The 20369-nt window shown below is 34.5% G+C and overlaps 1 protein-coding gene across 2 annotated transcripts; it reads left to right on the plus strand.

Annotated features, from left to right (window-relative positions):
- Window positions 1-214: 214 nt before the first annotated feature.
- Window positions 215-13503, plus strand: LOC120417040 (cardio acceleratory peptide 2b). 2 transcript variants are annotated; one of them, XM_039578987.2, is made up of 4 exons: window positions 215-466; window positions 7462-7641; window positions 12156-12383; window positions 12831-13503. In XM_039578987.2, exons 1-4 carry the CDS (start codon window positions 379-381, stop codon window positions 12950-12952), a joined length of 618 nt encoding a protein of 205 aa, XP_039434921.1. In that variant the 5' UTR covers window positions 215-378; the 3' UTR covers window positions 12953-13503. The 2 variants fall into 2 exon arrangements, with proteins under 2 accessions (XP_039434921.1, XP_039434923.1); XM_039578989.2 differs by having other exon boundaries at window positions 216-466; window positions 12156-12403.
- Window positions 13504-20369: the final 6866 nt, after the last annotated feature.

Raw genomic sequence — 20369 nt, forward strand, 5'->3', positions numbered from 1 at the left:
CGTGATTTTGCACCCCCCGAAACCATCCCTCCCTCCTCATTCCGTCCTGGGAGATGTCCTTTCGACCACCCACCACCTTCTAGTCCTGTTGCTCGGTACTGTTTTAACCCCCTCTAGCGGACATGCGCCAGTTGCCTGTTGCTTTTTCCCGGCTGGTGTGTGCTTTCCAGTCCAGAGGCCAGTGCAACCTAGTATATAAAGGAGCCAAGATCTTACGATAAGGCATCATTCGCCAATCTGCAGGTCTACGGGGAACTCACCTTAACCTTAACACGTGAATTTAACAAGCTTTTCAGTGAAGTGCTAATTTAGTGACAAAGTTTGTGACTTTAACAGTTTCATCGATTTCGAAAAGAGGACTAAATCGCTGGAACCAGAATGCTTCCCGTTGCACAGCTGAAGATGTTGGTTTACGTTTCGTTGGTGCTGATCGTGCTGTCCACGGCCAGATTCTGCCGGGCTGAGGGTAAGGTTCTGGAATTGGAAAACTGTATGTTGGAGAGCAAATGGCAGAAGTTGAAAAGTTACACGTTTGCGTGCTGTTATAGAACATCGAATATATTTTTAAGCTACGATTGATTAATGCCATTCAAAAGTGGAAAATTATAATCTTTAGGGTGATTTCAAAATAAATCAAAACTTTTAAATATTCCGGAAGTTGGACATGAAATACCCTAAAAATAATAAATAGAAAGATAGTGGAATACGTTCAATAGAAACAAACAGTCAACATTCAAACAGTTTGAAGTCTTCAAACAAGTGTATCTACCCTAAAATAACATCACTAACAATATCGAATGGTTGAAAAAAGCTAAATATTTTAGTAAATTGAAATGTGCTTATGATGACTGATACCATAAATTCCAAGAAAGTGATGAAAAAGTAGATATTAAAAAGTGTTTAAACTGTACGAAATGTATCCGTATGGTACGAGTGTTTATTAGGGTGGGTACGTTTTTCAAAAAGTTCTCGGATCAAGTTTTAGTATGGTTCCCCTTGTAGGGCATGCCCATAGGGACTTTCATGCCAAATATCAGCTAATTTGGTTGTAAACTGGCTGCGCGCATCAGGGTTAAAGTTTACATGGGAATTACTATGGGAAATTGGAACTTTTTGTTCAAACGCTCCTACAGGTCTGGGAAAATCACGCGCCAACTTCTGGTATGGTCAGGCCTAAGGGGAATGGTCTGGAGAACACTTTCCCGAAGAGAGCACACGGATTCGTTGTACCTAGAGCTGGCGCATCGGCAAACAATCCGATGTCTCCGGAATCAACGGTTTTCCCAGAAAAAGCATCAAATTTTCCTTAGCATGCTATGAAAGCTCGATGAACACCGCGACGCCATACGTCAGGCAGCTACCACGTGGTTGAAATATTTGCAAAAAAATTACAAATTTGCTATGCAAAGATTCTGAATTCGACTAAATAATATCAGGATTACTCGAAATGATCATTTTCTATTTAAAAGAAGGTTTGCAATTAAATATTCCAGCCGTTTCTCACCCACGCGGTAGCTGCCTGACGTATGGCGTCGCGGTGTTCATCGAGCTTTCATAGCATGCTAAGGAAAATTTGATGCTTTTTCTAGGAAAACCGTTGATTCCGGAGACATCGGATTGTTTGCCGATGCGCCAGCTCTAGGTACAACGAATCCGTGTGCTCTCTTCGGGAAAGTGTTCTCCAGACCATTCCCCTTAGGCCTGATCATACCAGAAGTTGGCGCGTGATTTTCCCAGACCTGGAGGAGCGTTTGAACAAAAAGTTCCAATTTCCCATAGTAATTCCCATGTAAACTTTAACCCTGATGCGCGCAGCCAGTTTACAACCAAATTAGCTGATATTTGGCATGAAAGTCCCTATGGGCATGCCCTACAAGGGGAACCATACTAAAACTTGATCCGAGAACTTTTTGAAAAACGTACCCACCCTAGTGTTTATACAAAGAACAGATTTCTAGCATATGGATTTTGAATTCTTTATCTAAAATCTAAAGCATAACTTTCAATGTCTTAATACCGATTACACATATTGGATCTGGATTATTAGATTTTTTTAGCTTTTTTATAATTTTTTATAAATTGATTTCTTTCAAAAATTACAATAATATGCAAATACTTTTCAAAGTTAATATTGCGTACACTGCAAATCAAGTTTGGAATAAATCAGAACTGTTTGATTTATTTAATAATGCTGATAAAGAATGGAGCTATTACCTTCTAAACACAAAATTGGCAGTAGTTAAAAAATAGCAACGTCTTATCAGCACATTCATTATATGTTCGATATTCAATTTTTTTTCTTTCAATTCATATGATACAATAATTTTAAAAATTTTGAAATTTGTTTTATTTAGAGATAAGAATATTTTAAAAAAAGTTTATATAAAAATGACCGAGCCAAGTAGCCTAGTGGTAACGCTTCCGCCTCGTAAGCGGTAGATCGGGGTTCAAATCCCGGCTCGGACCAACACAACTGGTGATCTTTTCCCTTCTGGATTCGATTGCTTAGTAAAGGGAAGGTAGTGTATCGTCGCAAACTGGACCTTATCAAGACACCTTAGGAAGACAACCTATGGAATGTTAACATTAACCTTAACATGTTAACATTAAACTGTCACTGAATCCGCTTTGTAAATGCCGGCCCCGATACTCTTTACGGGTGTTCCCCTCAGGAACAGGGAAAGATTTACTTACTTATATTAAAATCAAACCAATTTTTGTCGAGTTATCTTCAGTTGAAAATTACAGGCTATTTTTTTCATAAATTAATTTTTTTATGTCATTTTCGGTACTGAGACCTGGTTAGGACCGAGTCGGCTTTTGTAATTACAGTACAAAAGATCATGACGCATTTTCATCGATCACAACTGTCCAATTTTCAAAGTTTCAGAGTGAAAATTGTAAAATGTAAAATAAATTTTTCAAAGATGATGTTTCTTGCTTCCGGCAAAATCGGAAGTTTTTTTTTTTTTTTGAAAAGGCCCTATGAACAAAACTTTTATTTTTTGGGTGTTTTTGAACTCAAGGCGGTTCTTAAAACACCCAAAAAGCAAAAATTGAGAATATTGTTTATAGGACCTTAAAAAAAACTCTGGAAATGATTTCAACATTTCAATGGAGCAAGTGTTGTAAAACATATTAAACATCAGTACAGTTGTTTAAAAATAACTTGTTTAAAATAATCAAAGTTCTGACAGAATTTTTTATTTGCGATTTTTGTTTTGCGGTGCTGTAAATTAAAATTTTACAAAACTTCAAAATATGTTTTAAGTTATTTAATAATGCTTTAAGTAATCATCAACGCAAGAAAATGCATTTAAACTGGTTTTCAGTTGATTGCACGTCTAATTTCATTAAAATTATGAAGCATTCTTAACACGAATGCGAAAATTATGGTAAGGTGTCAATAATAAATAATAATAATTATAATGAAGTATTCTGAAAAAAATATTTGTTTGCCCTTTGGTTTTACGAGCCAGCACTGAAGGAAGAGGGGGGGGGGGGGGGGTCTTGACATAAACTATGTTTGCAAATTTCCTATAAAAAAATTATAAAAAACTCAAAATCGGTCCACTTTATCGATAATTCGGTCAAGTAGGTTAAATAAACCTATTCTAAACAAACACCTATTTTAGGCATATGAAGAGTTTGTTGCTCGAATTAAACTCCAAAATAACTGTTTAGTCCATAAACTTACCAGCTACAGTTCCGCCTCGAGTAAGCACAAAAATTAATGCCAGTTACTGGCCAAAAAGATCGAATTAAATGCATATTTGATGATAACTTCTATTTTGAGACACCATTTCTCATCACTTTGATTGCTCACAAATCCACACAAAAAATGAGAGCTCAACAGCTTTTCACTTATGAAAAAAGGGTGTGCAATTTTATCAGAAAATCTCCCAAATTTCCAATAAAACCTTTATAACTGTGTTCTCTTATTCCAATCACTTTACGTGCTTCAGGAAAAATGTTCCCTACATTATTTCCCATAAGAAATAAAATTATCTGAACCATAAATCATGTCCATGTAGACTCATAATAATAATAATTGAAATAGGCGAAATTTCGTCCCATAGGAAAAAAGTTCAAAAACTTCAAACGAGGATAACTTTAAGATTTTCAAATGAACGGGGATCTTCCACACTTTCATATGTATATGACAGTTTTCTAGCTATTTCTCAAAAAATACTACCCCTTCCCAAAAAAGACCCCGTGGCTCCCAACTACCGGTAACATGTTCTTTTGAACATGGTTTAGCCACTTACATGAAACATAATCCCGAAACATGTTATTCGAAACAGCGCCAGTAAAAAAAAACAAACGTCCTCAGTCACTTGACATTTTACCTATTCTCGTCGAAGGAAGCGAAAACCGAGCGAGAAGCGAAAGCAAATAAAGAACAAAGGCCGGCCACTAACACCTCCAGCGGCGTGTGTAAGGGTGAGCCAGTGAATATTACGCCCATTTAAAATGCTAGTCTTTATTTAAAAAAAACTTCAAAATATTTTTTTCGAAAAGATCGACAAATTTTACGAATATTTCATGTTTTAACATTGAAAATCGGACCATTAGTTGCTGGGATATCGAAATTAGAAAATGGTGGGTTGTTTGGGTGAGACTTAGAAAACTTCAAATTTTCGTGTTTCTTTTTCTTAAAGCGGCTGTATTTCAGCAACCCGAGGTCCAATCTTCAATGTCTCTTAGACAATTTTAAAGCAAATTTTCTGAACTTTCAAAAAAAAATTTAGAAATGGTCACTCATGGTCACTATTTTTAACAATCAAAAAACTGCAAATATTTCTCTAAAATCAAACTTTCGGTGGCTATATCTTGAAAACAAAGCCCTTTATCAAAAAATCTGCTCTGTACTTTTTGATTGTAAATTCAATTTTACATTAAAAAATTACGTCAAATTTGTTTTTGCATGAATCTTGGATTTTTTCCAAAAATCACTATTTTTTCAAAAAATCATAACTTGGCGGCAGATTTTTTACCATGTTTCCGTATGGCTCAAAAGTTGCGGATTTTTGTCCCCTAAAACATATCAAAAAAACTTGGAAATTAAAAAATATTTTGGGAAATTGACCATTTTTGAAAAAAGTTGATCAAAAAATCTGCTAATTATGTTTTCCGTGTACCTATTCTTTTCTTAATATCAGAAAATTCACTTTTTTTTTTGGATTTTCACAATTTTTCTTAATGATCAGAAAATTCACTCAAAAGTTACAGCTGTTTGTATATTTACGTACCATGTTTGTATGGACAGCTGCCAAAATTGTATGGAGACTTGTATGGGTGAACCAATGACACAAAATAGCTTCTTTGGCCATAGGGAAGGCCCCCACAAAGTTTGAGCCAAATCAAAAAATATAAAAAAAATGTCGAAATCGGCCGATTTCGCAGAGAGTTGTTCAATTGGGAAATATTTTTGTAAAATGCTTGTAAAAGGAATAAATAACTATAAGTAAATGTCAAATTAAACAGAAATGTTAACAAAAAGCTGTTCTATTGGTTGGTGTACTTGGTTTTAGTAAAGTTCAAGGAACACCCTAAATTATTCAGCATCATTCAGACACGACCGCTTAGTAGGCTGGGAATGGTTATATTTCCCATACTTTTCACTTGCAAATTTGGTGTAACTACAAAATTTTTATGGAGACTTGCATGTGAAAACTAATAGTGAAAAATTGCTTCTTTTGTCATAGGGAATGTATGGAAATATCGCGAAATAATTAGCGAACACTCAATTAGGAGAACTACTCAATATCATCAAAAAGGTTCAATAATGTGACTTTTTTGTATTCTAATATTTTCTAAATTTGATTAATACCAAAATAAGGTATCTAATGTCATAATCTGGTGTTGTTCTAAGAGTATTTCTGGTATTCCCAAGGTAATTTCAAAAATGGTTTCAGCCGTGTTTCATTTGTTTTGGCGAATGATATTTTAGCAACTTATTTTGGTTCCCCAAGGGTGTATTTGGTTCTGAAATTATACAAGTAAAACTTCTTTTTGAATTTAAATGTTATGCCTCTAACTCGAGAGTTCAGTATTAACGTGAAGACTTCCATCATTGCCATGATTTTTCGTTCAAAGATATAAATTTTGCGCCCTTATCAATATTTTGATAAAATTCCTCCTACAAGTTGTTTAGAATAGTGCCCTACACATGCTGATTCCTTTTGGTAACGATTATCCTATTCCTTGCTAAGTTATGGAAATCGTCATTAATCAATGATTGCCAACTAGGGCGTCAATGACTGTACCACAAAATTATATAAATTTTGAAGCACAATTGATTTAGATCAAAAATTCCTTCAGTGGCTTCAAGAAGGCAACAACCGGCACATGCTGATTCATTTTGGTGCAGAAATTCGTTAAATTGAATTCAATACAGAGAATTTTAGAGTGATGATCAATTTTCTTCGAAAATGATCAACGGCTTCACCTTAAGTGTAATGGAGATGTGATTTAATTTGAAATTAGTTTACTCTCTAACCTCATCACACCAAGGTGACATTCAATCATCTCGCCACTAATGTAGTTCAAAATGGCAAAACGAGATTAAATCTTGAGATAGAGAGAAGATTTCACTAATTATCCACCTAATCATCTTCAAATAGAATCACCAAGTCACATTCTGCAAACTGCAGCTTATTCCGAGATATTGTCATCCCCGCAAAACATAGACTATTATTACCACCCCGTCATAAGCCCCGTGTCTGAGGCTGCGACTGGTACAGAGATTGCCATTGCGGAGTGGCAAACCATAATATCACATCATAATGCCTACACAATCAAAGAGCATAAAGCATATCTCGCTCAAATCGCTTAAGGCACTTGCCAGTTGTGAGGGGGAGGATAATTAAAGTCCCATTATGAGCGAGAGCCCCAGAACGAGACTGGAACAGAAATGCAAATCTAGCACAGAGAAGGAAAAAACAATGCGAAATGCTGAAAAATAAAGATTTTTCTAATGAAAGCTCACTTGAAGCCTCCGGGAAACTCGCTGGTAAGCCTTAGGCTCATGATCAGCATGACAATTCCGAACGAGGACAAACAAGTACAATTAGAAGAACACACAGAAAAATTGTCACGATACATTTTCACTAAATTCACTATTTGTGAGAAAAAAAAACTATTAGTAAAAGTAATGCCAAGCAGTCTTAAAACATTCAGTGTTTTCGGTTTGCTCTGAAAACCCAATTAAAATTAATTAGTGAATATTTACAATTACAAGTTTAAGCTTTTGTGACTTTCAACATAACGTTAAAAATTGAATTTTATTTTCTTGGGCAACTTAAAAACATTAATGTTTGCTGTGAAAATGGTTAAGTCACTGCGACCAAGCCGTCAATGAAAAAACAACTTCCCGCGATAATTTTAATCTATCCTGCTTGTCTTCTGTTGCTATTGTTGTTTTCTTTCAATTGTCGCGGCCACCAACACACAAACTAGCTGATGGAAGTCAGGACGGTAGCATGCTGGGCGAATCCACCCGGCACAAGCGAGGACCCACCGTGGGACTGTTTGCCTTCCCCCGAGTTGGTCGCTCCGATCCGGCGGATCTGCTCGAGTGGGGCGATCTGGTGGAGCAACAGCAACAGCAGCAGCAGCAATTGGGAGCGGACGATTATGGTTAGTATGGATTGTACTTGGGTTTTTTTAATTGTTTTTATTTATTGATTTTTGGAAATAAACTTTTTTTGTAGGTACTCAAAATATTTTTGTTTTATTTTTAGCTTTTCCTGACATTCGTTTTTAGCTGTATTGAAAATGAAATTTAAGATAAATGATATTGAAATGTCTTGCCTTTTAGTAATCACATCAACCAACCTGATATTTTTTTCTTAAACTACACCTATTTTAATAAATTTAAGTATTTTTTTGTCGTTTTAAGTTTCCTTCTTTTAACTTTATTTATTTATTTAGATTTTCTATTCCATATAAAGGAAATTCTCTTATGTTTGGCAGGTTAAGCACTCGCTCCTAACTCCATCCAAATTGCCGATTTTCACTATTTAAACAACTAATTTTGCAAAACTTTTGATAGAAACTTGCTTGCTCACTTCATATTTAGCTATTTATCACTCGATTTCAGTTGAAAACGCTTTTAATTAGCTTTAATTGAATGTCAAAGCTCTGACCTGCCAACATTAGAGGCACGCTGGAATTAGATGCTGTTCCCCTACTCATTCATTCGGTTCAAATATTGTTGTGTGTTCAATAGGGTGACAAACATGAATTTAAGGAACACCCCTTGGCTCGATTTCTTATGCAAAATTATGCATCTTGAGCCAAATCAGTTAATGTTTCGGGGATGCTGTTGAGAGCTGGGGGTGTCACATAGGATATTCCCAAAAAAAAAAACATTTTTCTTGTCACTCTTATCTCCATCTTTTTAAATTAGATCTTTTCATATACAAAATAAAAAAAGTTCAAAAATTCGAAGTTGTCAAAGTAAATGGTATTAATTTATCTCTTTTGTGGATTTTTCTCTCCTCATATCAATATAATATAAATATTCATAAAAGATGATAATTTACACTTTTTTTCAATGAAAGTTTGGGCATCTGTGTTACAACCATTTTTATACTGTGTGGAAAGTATAACTCTTCATTTGAAAGCCCGGAAAAAATGTTTGTCTTTTGGTAAAAGTGTCAAAATTTACATAATTTAACACTGCAATTATTGTCGTCCTGGTGAGTAGTAACAATCATTGATCATTTAACGATTCTTAGCAAAGGTATAGCAGTTTTTCACTTTTCTTAATTTTGGAAAGATCTTTTCATAAAATTTCAAATCAATACTTTTTCTATGCATGAAAAGTTATTGCGGAGTAACAGTCTAAACGTGGAACAAATTTTCATATGTTTAACCCTCTACTACCAATATCTTTTGATAGCAACATAATTTGGTACTTTTCAAAAGTTACTGCATACGATTCTATTTTGTCATGAAATCAAGAGTAAATTAAAAAAAAACCCTATGTACTATGGGTTGCTACACCCAAAACTGGCAGCGCTAGTCCGAGAGAATGATGGTCTCGAGTCGAGAGAATAGTGGTACCATTCACGGACGCAGAGAACACAGCTCGAGATGGGCGATAGAACTATTCTCTCGAGGTTCATTTGCAAAAAAAGTTCATCCGTCAAACAAAAAACCAAAAGTGTCGACAACGGGAATCGAACCAGAGACCTTTGACAAACCAATCCAATGACTTAGCTGCCTCGGCCACCACAGCTTGGTGACCAAGGAGAAGTCAGAAGTCGATGTATGACACTTGTTGGAGATTTATTGATTCAACTAACGAATGAACTCATTTGTTATGATGGTGTGAGTTGGTACCATTATTCTATCGATTTTGGCACTGAGCCCTCAATAAATTTTGAGAGAACGATTATCTCGATTCTGAATTTTGGGTGTATGCGAACATGATCTTTTGGAAATTTAATCGAGAAAAAATGAAAATGTTGTTTCAAATACTTTGGCTAAGATGACCTCTGAAAAAATACGTTTTTCACATTCACATTCACAGAAAAAAAATCATGGTAATATTACATCTGGGAAGGGGTACATCTTTTATGTCAGAAAAAAGGTGTAATTTTACCTCTGGAAATGTGTAATTTTACCACTTTTCTGGTGTAATGTCACTTTTTCAGTCTAAATTGAGGTAAAATTACATCATAAAAGAGGTAACATTCAACGTTCCAAATTACCGCTTCCAAATTTACATTATTTTTTACTGTGAAGACTTCTTCATTTCAATGTATTTCAACATCTTAAATCGATTTAAAATTGGATTTTTGATGATTTTTTAGATCAAAGCTCATCTGGAGGTTTCATTTTTTTTTGTTTTTTTTTTCAAAATTTAAATATAATTCTAAAATTATTTCATTGGTAAATGATCAATTTCTTATTTCTTATAACCTTCAAACATAAAAAAATCTTAGTATTATTACATCTGTAAAACTTTACTTAATCCACCCTTAGGTGGTTGGTGCCTTCCTCTCATTCAAAGGGTAATGCTATCCAAAATAGACACGCTCATGGGAAGGTCTTTTTAGGTCTCATGATATATTTGGAATACGTTTTCATCAAAATATCTGAGATCTGGCCTCCAAAAAGTGTTTAAATAACACTTAAGTGCTTATAACTTTTGATAGGGTTGTCAGATCTTCAATGTTTTGGACGCGTTGGAAAGGTCTTTTGATTACCTGTTCAACGACGGGTTGCATGATAGATCCGGACAACGTTTTCATCGTGATATCTGAGATCCGGCTTCCAAAAAGGGCATAAATAACACTTAAGTGCTAATAACTTTTGATAGGATTGTCAGATCTTCAATGTATTGGTCGCGTTGGAAAGGTCTTTTAAATACCTTTCTAAAAATGTATAACATGTCGGGGTTTCTTACAAAAACCACCCTTTTTACAATCTTCCGGATTTTTGTCAAAATCGTTTTTTTAGCATAACTTTTGAAGTACTTAACTAAACTGCATAATTTTTAATAGCGACTTATGGGACCCCAAAACGGATCGAATGACGCCAAAACGGACAAAATCGGTTCACCCAATGTCGAGATAATCGAGTGACAATTTTTTGATCAACATCCCACCACACACACAGACATTTGCTCAGAATTCGATTCTGAGTCGATAGGTATACATGAAGGTGGGTCTAGGAGGTCTAATTGAGAAGTTCAGTTTTCGAGTGATTTTATAGCCTTTCCTCAGTAAGGTGAGGAAGGCAAAAGGTACATCGTTCATGTTAGAAAAAAATTCTAATTTAACCTCCGAAAAGGTGTAATTTTATCACTTTTCTGGTGTATTGTCTCTTTTTCAGTCTAAATTGAGGTAAAAATACATCATAAAAGAGGTAATATTCAACGTTCCAAATTTACACAATTTTTTTACACGTGCTAAGAATAGACGTGATTCTCGAATTGCCACGACTTGCTGTCATTCGTCAAGGGTAGAATTGCTGATTGTAAAAACCCATGACTGCTGGCAGCATAGTGGCAAAATACTAGTTGGATTGCAGCAAGTTGGCGATTAAACCCACACAAATAAGAGTGGACAACCTCCAAAAAAACTCCAAGAGATCTTTTTTCTTTGTTTTGATATGTATAGAAAACACTTGAAATTTATTTAGAAAAATATGTTTTTACGGGAATTGTTTAATAAACTTATCAACTACAAAGCCCTCAAGCATTTGACGTTAATTTAATCGTCAACCTTTTTTACAATAAATTGCTTAAAAAAGTGCTATTAGGGAGACTTGATCCCTGCATTTTTACAGTCACTGGAATCACCCTGGTTTGGTATTTCGTATTTCGGTTTCCTTCAGTATAGTTGTAAATGATTTTCTGCAGTTTGCACCATTTTTCCAATATTTTGTAAACACAAATTACCAGCTTTTGCAAACATGCTCAATTTTGGTCTAAAAATTAATATTTTAAGTTTAAATTTTTTTACATACTAAACTTGTTATATTTTGAACAAAAACTTTCAGGCTTTACGTGAACTTGCTGTAACTCATAGAAAATCAGTAGTTTGGATGAGTAAGAAACATTTTGCATAAGTTTTCTTCAAAATTTTGAAAGGGGGATCAAGTTACCCCAAATATTTTGAAAATGCCGGTTAAAAATATTTTTTTTAAACGCTTGGCATGACTCGAAGAGTTCGTCTGAATAAATACCCTTATCAGCCAAACATAGTTGAATGTTTAAGCTTTCAATTCATGTAAAAAGTTCATTGTTTTGTAAGAAATTAAGAGAGTTATATGTGCGATACAAAAAAGGGGATCAAATTTCCCCACTCTCCCCTACCTTAAAAACACTCCGGTAGCCGATTTCGTAAATAATTGCACAATTTAGAGAATTGTTGTTGATCCTGCATCAGATTTAAACTGGATTATTTCAATAAAATGTGTTATGTTAATTGCTATGTGAATGCTTAATTTTCTTGTTTTGTTAAGACCATGTTCAATTATATTTTTTTATATTTCAATAAAGAAATAATCAATACTCCAGAAAATTATTTATCCAAGAAACTTAATTGCAGCAACTTCTACTCAATCCCACTAATCACTGACACACTTTTCGTTCTCCTCCGACCAAAACCCACAACCACCTCCCTTTTAATCCACAGAGGACTACCCGTATCGAACCGGGCTCGAGATGGCCAAGCGGCAGGGCAAGCTCGTTGCGTTCCCGCGGGTAGGTCGCGCCGGACCGAACCGGTACTGGTCGTCTTCCTCCTCCACCGGCAGTGGCCTGCAGAAACGTGCCAGCGGTAACTCCGGTGCGGCAAACTCGGCCATGTGGTTCGGACCGCGACTGGGTAAACGTGCCCACGTGGCAAACGCCGAGATCAAAGGTGAACAATTGTAAACACAGGTGAATTACTTGTTCGATGTTGAATGGTGGAATTAAAATGGTTTGTTTTATTTTTTTTCTATTTTTACATCTGCAACAACAAATCTTCGTGTTTTCATAACTAGATGATGATGGTTACGACTGGTGCATGGGATAGAAGCACGATTTCTTTTTTTTCTTCCTGGGGAATGACATTCCGGTGTCAAATTCTGATTGTCCTGAAATTTTGCAGCATTCGCCTAGGGATGCTGGAAGATTTCACTAATTAACACTTAGTTGCATAAAAGAGTTCAATTGTATTGTCGCTTAAAGATTAAATTTAAAAAAAATCGTCAATTCTATGAGAAACTAAATAAATCTCTTTAATGCAACTGGGTAATATGAAAAGATTGTTTATACCAAATGCTAATACTCTTTACTTTTATCGAACATCAAATTAAATAACCAGGAACCGAAGTCTACACACCACGCTTGGGCCGTGATCCGGAGGAAAACCAAATCGCCATCAACAGCAGACTGGCTGACTTTGGACGACTCTTCCACGGATCATCGTTTCCACCGGAAAATTAAGCTAATTACGAGAAATTGAGAAGAAAAAACCCTGCGAACTTTAGTTAAACACGCAAGCACTGATAAAAAACAACAACAAATTGAGATAAAATTGTTCGTCAAAAGTTCATGACACATGTTCTAAAAATAAAAGTAAATAAAAAGGCTGGAGAAAGCTTGTTTCGCAAGTGAACCATCAAGGGTCATTGAAAAACAAGCTTTCTAACAAAAAAAAATATTTGAACATTTGACTTACAATTTTTGTTAATAATTTAAACCAAAAAAAATGCGAAAACGCCAACCGTAACTAAGCAAAACTAATCGTTCTACACAGTGTATCTAACTACTACTACGAATGGAATGTCACACAGCTCGGTTTGTCCCTCTGAAAACACACAATATTTAAACTAAAAAGAAAGAAAAAACTGCAAACAAAAATGATAAAGTAATATAAACACATACACATGTAATGTTGCTACTGTTCACGTTCGAAGAAGACAAAGAAAGTTATGTATACAAAGTTGTAAATAAAAGGATGGAAAAATATGTTCTTATTTTTAAACATTTCGAAATGTGGTGTTTGATTTTTCTAAGTTTTTCTCTTCATACTGTATTTTTTAGATTTTTTTTATTCGCCAGCTGTCCCTGAAAAAATGGTACCTGAATATTTTGGAATATGTTTCTTGATAACGGAATTCTTTTGCAAAGTTGTAGTTGTAGAGTTTCGAGATTCTCAACACTATGACAGCCGTCCATTGCCGGCCGCTCCCATCTCCTACGCACAGTCAGGTTCAAGGATAGGGGGTTTGGAAGACGGAAATTGTATGATGCTTTAAGAAGATAAGGGAAAGTCTCCAAGATATCCTCAAGTAAGTTCCGCTTGGAGTTGGATGGTTTTTTGGAAGCAAAATGGTCTGAGGAGCCATCCTAGGCGAGGGGTAACGACCGTTTGCATTGTTGTTCGAATTTATCTTGCGTTCTAATTTCTAATTGGAAAGCTTATACATTCTTCTCATTTCTTATTATATGAATTCTATAAATCGTCCAGGCTATTTTTAGAGGTTCAATTTCGAATACCCTTACGAGTCATCTTTGGTAGTTCTGAATATTAGAATGCATTTTTTTCCGATTCTTGGATTCAACTATACAGCAATTCCTTTTGAAAAGAGCCTAAACCGAAAAAAATGTTCCGTCCGATCGGGCTCAAATTTTTTCTAGAGGTTCCTTGGCCAAAATAATTAGACCCGTATTCTTTCTTTTGGCCATTAGGGTGACCTACACTGTGCTAGGGTGGTCCCAAAAAGGGCAATTTGCGTCATTTTTGGCAAAAACCACATTTTTCAAAAAATCATAACTCCACGCCTTTTTAACCGATTTTAGGTTGTCTTGGACGCAAATGGAAGGAGATAAGTTGGTCTTTCTCAGAAAAATAGCCTTAAAACCGAAAAACCTAGCCCAACATTTGAACAGGTCAAATGAAATTTTAAAATGCCGTTTTGACGGTGTCTGACAATTTTACGTATTAATTCAAAAACCGGAGGTGTTCATTAACCGGATTCCGAGATATGATTTTTTGAAAATTAAAACTGGGATTTCCAGTCCGCCGTTCGCAAAATCGAGAAAATGACGGAAACGGGAAAAAAACTACTTTTTCACTAAAACTGCGATAACTTCAAAATTTCAGCGCTGACCTATACCGTAAAACGGGGTGACTTTGATAGCCGGGGTGACTTACAATTAAAATACTTACGGCAAAGTTTAGAATCATACTGACTGTGGTATAGAAGTGTTCAAAGTACCTAAAGAAGAACTGTTCATAAAATTTTGAAAAGTTTAAAAAGTTAGTTAACTATGGTTAGGAAAATATTGATGAAAGTCATTAATTTTAACTTCTTAATGTGTCATGATTTTCTCAATGAACATGATTTTGAATCGGAAAACGGAATGCATTTTCGGATTCCTTGGACAATTTTCCACTATGAGAAGGTTAAGTAAGTTTGTAAATAATAAATATATGTGTTTTTGAAACACAATTAAAAAAATCTCCAAATTTATAGGCAAATTTCAGTTGAACAAATTTCATGTAAAATGTGAAAACTTTTGATTCGTGCTTCGAATTCAGTATTAAATGCAATATAAATTGATAATTTTATAAACAAAACTAGTTTTGACAAATTTCAGGCAAAATTCCGACTTTTTAACAATTTTACCTAAAATTTATATGTATTTTCTTATAAGCTTATAAATTTAGTAAACTAAATATAAACATTGATTTTTTTTCCTTAAAAACTATATCAGCTACTTTAGTGATGGTACATTTAACGTACAAATAAAGTTTGAACATCTTAAATATGATTTTAACAAGAAAAACTATGACTATCAAAGTCACCCCGGAATTTAAACTAAAAATTTTTAACGTCACTATTTTTTTAAACACTATTGAAAAAAACTTTTTTTCCAAAATAGTGTATGGACTTTGTGTGGCCGACCCCAGTGCATGTTTTAAAAATAATAATCTTGAGAAAAACCTTACCTGTTTGAAAATATTCCAAATACAAATTGAAATCCTATCAAAGTCACCCTGGTTTACGGTACATGTTTGGGTACCTACCAAAAGTTGCGTATTTTTGTTATGAAAATTTTGGGACCCAAACATGGGGTGTACCCCATTTGGCATAATGGATATTTAGCATAATGTCTTCCACAGGGAGGGACATTTGGAAGAATGGACGTTAGACATAATTGGTCCAAGACATCAGGGAAGTTTGGCATAATGGCCATTGAGCACAATGGGGTTTTGGCATAACTCGTTCAAAAACCATCAGGGACGTATGGCATAATTGACATTTGGCATAATTATTACTACACCCAAACGGCGGTCGCATGATTGTGATGCATGGCGGCATGAAAGTATATCAGAATCTGCATGAAAACTGTTCTCATGCATTTTTTGCGATATAGGGGTATGACATTTGAGTAATTCTCGCTGAAAGTGGACCACTATTTACACAAGGTGCTCAAAAATCAAAAGCAATGTACTTTTCCAATAGCCCCCACCAAGTTATGAAAGAAACCATGTTTGGTTGGTTGAATTTGTCCTCACCTCGGCGCCACGAAGCTAAAACATTTTTTTTAATTGGTTATTTTTTGACTTAGGCGCGTCTACAAAATTGCTAATAACTTTGCAAAACTTCAACGAACCCTTAATGTTTAGGGGTGTTTCGGAAAGGAAATGAGCAGAGCTTTCGAATGAACTTGTCAGAAAAATACCGTTCCATACATTTTTTAGCCACAAAACACCAATGTATTTTTAAAAGTCATTTTTGAAGGCCGGCGCCCCGCTTTATCGAAAAACTGACAAATCCATTCGAAAGCTGAGACGATTTCACATAAAGTACCAATAAATCTAAGGTGTATGTTTCTCCTATCTTTTTTATTCTAATTTTGATTCTGAGAGCGCAGCGCTCCGTTCGTATTTCGGGCTCCCAAAATGTTGCATTAGCTTGCCCCAATTTAAGATTTTGTCAAACAATATAGGTGCTCACTTTTTAAATGATAGTTTATTGTCCAAGGATCAAAATGCACTTTCGATAATTGACCAATATTTATGTTTTTGGGTTCTTCCAGGCAATTTAATGTCGAAAAATTGTTTTTTTGTAAAATGCTCACTTACAATTGGGTGGACTTTTTTTCAGTAGAACTAATGAATGTAGCATGTAGGAAATTTCGCTACGAACATTTTTCTCCAAAAGAAAACGTAATTTCGATACTCCAGTGCCAAGATATTTTAGTTTTAGTGAGAAAAAAAAGTGCCAATTTTACAAATTTCTCAGAATTAACAAGTACGGCCCATTATTTACAAGCGGCATATGTTTTGGAGGCCAAAGTTTGGTTTCTTATAGTTATTTTGGTCGTTGAATTCGGATCTGGAATCAAATTTCAGATAAACAGTGAACAGTGATATTTTAGTCACGCTCAAATATTATTTGCGTGTATTTCCCATAGCCACATAGGGATCGGCAGCCGAAGCCGCTAACCACCGCGCCACGAGGCCTCTCTAAACAATCAGAAGTTGAAAAAACATTCTCTATAAAAAATCCGTGTGTAAAATATCAATTAAAGGTGAGCGAAAGATGAAATAAGACCGAATTCACTAGCGATTAAAATTACAGCATATTACCGCAAATAACTTTTGGACGTGGCTCCAAATTTAACAGTTAATCTGAAATTTGATTCCAGATCCGAATTCAGCGACCAAAATAACTATAAGAAACCATATTCTGGCCTCCAAAACATATGCCGCTTGTAAATAATGGGCCGTGCTTGTTAATTCTGAGAAATTTGTAAAATTGGCACTTTTTTTTCTCACTAAAACTAAAATATCTTGGCACTGAAAAATGTTCGCAGCGAAATTTCCTACATGCTACATTCATTAGTTCTACTGAAAAAAAGTCCACCCAATTGTAAGTGAGCATTTTACAAAAAAAAAGTAAAAAAACAATTTTTCGACATTAAATTGCCTGGAAGAACCCAAAAACATAAATATTGGTCAATTATCGAAAGTGCATTTTGATCCTTGGACAATAAACTATCATTTAAAAAGTGAGCACCTGTATTTTTGACAAAACATTAAAATGGGGCAAGTAAATTGCAACATTTTGGGTGGCCGAAATGCAAACGGAGCGCTGTGCTCGCAGATTCAAAATTAGATTAAAAAAGATAGGAGGAACATACACCTTAGATTTATTGGTCCTTTATGTAAAATCGTCTCAGCTTTCGAATGGATTTGTCAGTTTTTCGATAAAGCGGGGCGCCGGCCTTCAAAAATGACTTTTAAAAATACATTGGTGTTTTGTGGCTAAAAAATGTATGGAACGGTATTTTTCTGACAAGTTCATTCGAAAGCTCTGCTCATTTCCTTTCCGAAACACCCCTAAACATTAAGGGTTCGTTGAAGTTTTGCAAAGTTATTAGCAATTTTGTAGACGCGCCTAAGTCAAAAAATTACCAATTAAAAAAAATGTTTTAGCTTCGTGGCGCCGAAGTGAGGACAAATTCAACCAACCAAACATGGTTTCTTTCATAACTTGGTGGGGGCTATTGGAAAAGTACATTGCTTTTGATTTTTGAGCACCTTGTGTAAATAGTGGTCCACTTTCAGCGAGAATTACTCATTTTTACACGTTACCGACAATTATCGACATTATCGACGGCTTTTTGGTTGTATTTCACAAAAAAACCCTTATCAGAACGAAGATTGAACCACCAACTTATTGGTTATTGATCCGACACGCTACCACCGCGCCATGGACGCTTGATGGGATGGAAGTGAAAGAGCACCAACATATGCTTCTCTTTGGAGTGTTGCTCGGGGACGGGCCAGCATTATATGTGTTGGTGAGAACTGCAGATCGCTGAAATGTTTACACGCGGGCAAAAATGATCTACGGGCTTGCTGCAAAAAATGTTATAAAATGTGAAATGTGAAATGCAAATCCACTGTTGCAGATTTTGAGATGTATTTTACCTTTGGGTTTAGCTAAATATTCCTCATTGTAAAGAGTAAAAATTTATTGTATTTTTTATTTTTTTTTTTATTATGGCCGTTGCAAATATTTTGCAAAGTATATGTCGCTTAACTTAAAGAAGGAATAACACACAAAAAGATATACTCTTTAAATTCTCGACTGTTGCTTTCTAATGCAATTTTTCCATCTTTTATTCAAAATTTATCTTGAAAGAGGGAAAAGCTCTCAAAAGATTCACATTTTGAACTTCTTTTTTATCAAATTCGATCTAAAGAAGGGATATAGATTTTGCCCTTCTTCAAATATTTTGTAATTAATGTTTTTTAATACAATTTTTCCATCTTTTTTTATATTCAACTTGAAGAAAGGAAAATTTCTTGAAGATGTACACTTCAAACATTTCTCTTCATTTTAGCACATTTTTCCTCTAAAATGCAAATAGATCTATTTTTCGAATAAAAGTAGGGAAAATACATAAAAATGACGAATATGTCAAACAATTAAATGATGGCAAAAAGTGAAACTTCAAAGAGAATTTACCTTCTATAAGTTGAACTTTAAATAAACGAAGAAAAAATTTCATAAACAAACTCAAATATTTAAACAAAAATGCAAAATATTAAAAGAAGGGCAAAATGTACATCTGATTGGAGATTTTGCCTTCTTTAATTTATTTTTTCAATAAAAGAAGGGAAAATTGCTTTAAAAACTTTATTTTCATTACTCTTTGAATTTAAAAAAAAAGCAAACAATGCACAAAAACCTTGTTGCTAAATATTTAAAGAAGGGCAAAACTTACACCACATTATTCAATTGAATTATAAAAAGAAAGAAAACTGCGTATAAAAATATGTTGCAAACTATTTTAAAAGCAGAAAAATGTACAAAATAAGAAGATTTTTCTTTTTCAAATCATTTTTTTATGGAGTATGAAAAATTACATTAAAACGCTTTTTTGAGAAATATTTTAAAAAGGGGAAAAAATTACAGAGATGCTTGATTTTTGAAAAATTATCATAATCTCTAAAGGTTCAATTATCTGTTAAAAAAGAAAACAAACTGTTAATTATTATTCTTCAAAAAAAAAAAACAAAGCAAAAATGCTAAAATTATAATTATGCCACAATTCCATTCTGTCAAACGTCCCTGATGCCTTCGACCAATTATGCCAAACATCCATTATGCCAAATCTCCTTTGGAAAACCCTTTATGTCAAATGTCCATTATGTCAATTGGGTACACTCTCCTTTTTTTGCAGTTTTTTTTTAAATGGTGGCCAATTATAAATGAAGATATCTCAGTAACTATTGATCCGACTTTTTATGTAAAAAATGCGTGGAATTGTCTAATCTCTTTGAATCAAATATAAACAAAATTTTAAAATCAAGACCATTTTTTCAAAAGGGTCGAACTTTATAGCTTAACCCTTTTCAACAATTATTCTAGATTTTTTTTTCTCAAAAAATTTGAATTATTCAGCAAATTGGCAACCCTGCCAAATGTAATTTGCTCTAGATGAGTCATAGCTTGAAGTTGCCTTTTTTGATCCTCGGAAATAGTTATTTAATTTTTGTGTGTTAAAAGATCATCTCTGGCCGTTGATTTTACTTAAATTCCCTATTTTTTATGTAAAAATAATAAAATAAATAAGTTATGCAGTGATTTTAGTCTTGTCTCATATTATGGTTTGATTCACTTCGCTGCGACTTACAAGCTTATGATTGAAGTTCATATCAAAAAAATCAGAGTTCCCAAACGATCCGGTTAGGCTAGGTTCACCAATAAAATTAATTCGGCTTAAACCTCCCTTTGTGGTTCAACCCTGGTTCAGTGAACCATGAACCATGGCTTAAGCCAGGCTCACCAGGCTAATGAAAACCATGACTATGCATTAGGGTGCCCAGAATATG

Source organism: Culex pipiens, chromosome 1 (genome assembly GCF_016801865.2).
Source record: "Culex pipiens pallens isolate TS chromosome 1, TS_CPP_V2, whole genome shotgun sequence".
NCBI lineage: Eukaryota > Metazoa > Arthropoda > Insecta > Diptera > Culicidae > Culex > Culex pipiens.

Coding starts and splice junctions, on each gene's coding strand:
- LOC120417040 (XM_039578987.2), top strand. CDS start 379: ATGCTTCCCGTTGCACAGCTGAAGATGTTGGTTTACGTTTCGTTGGTG. Junction 7,642..12,155: donor ATTGGGAGCGGACGATTATG/GTTAGTATGGAT, acceptor TTTAATCCACAG/AGGACTACCCGTATCGAACC. Junction 12,384..12,830: donor GGCAAACGCCGAGATCAAAG/GTGAACAATTGT, acceptor TTAAATAACCAG/GAACCGAAGTCTACACACCA.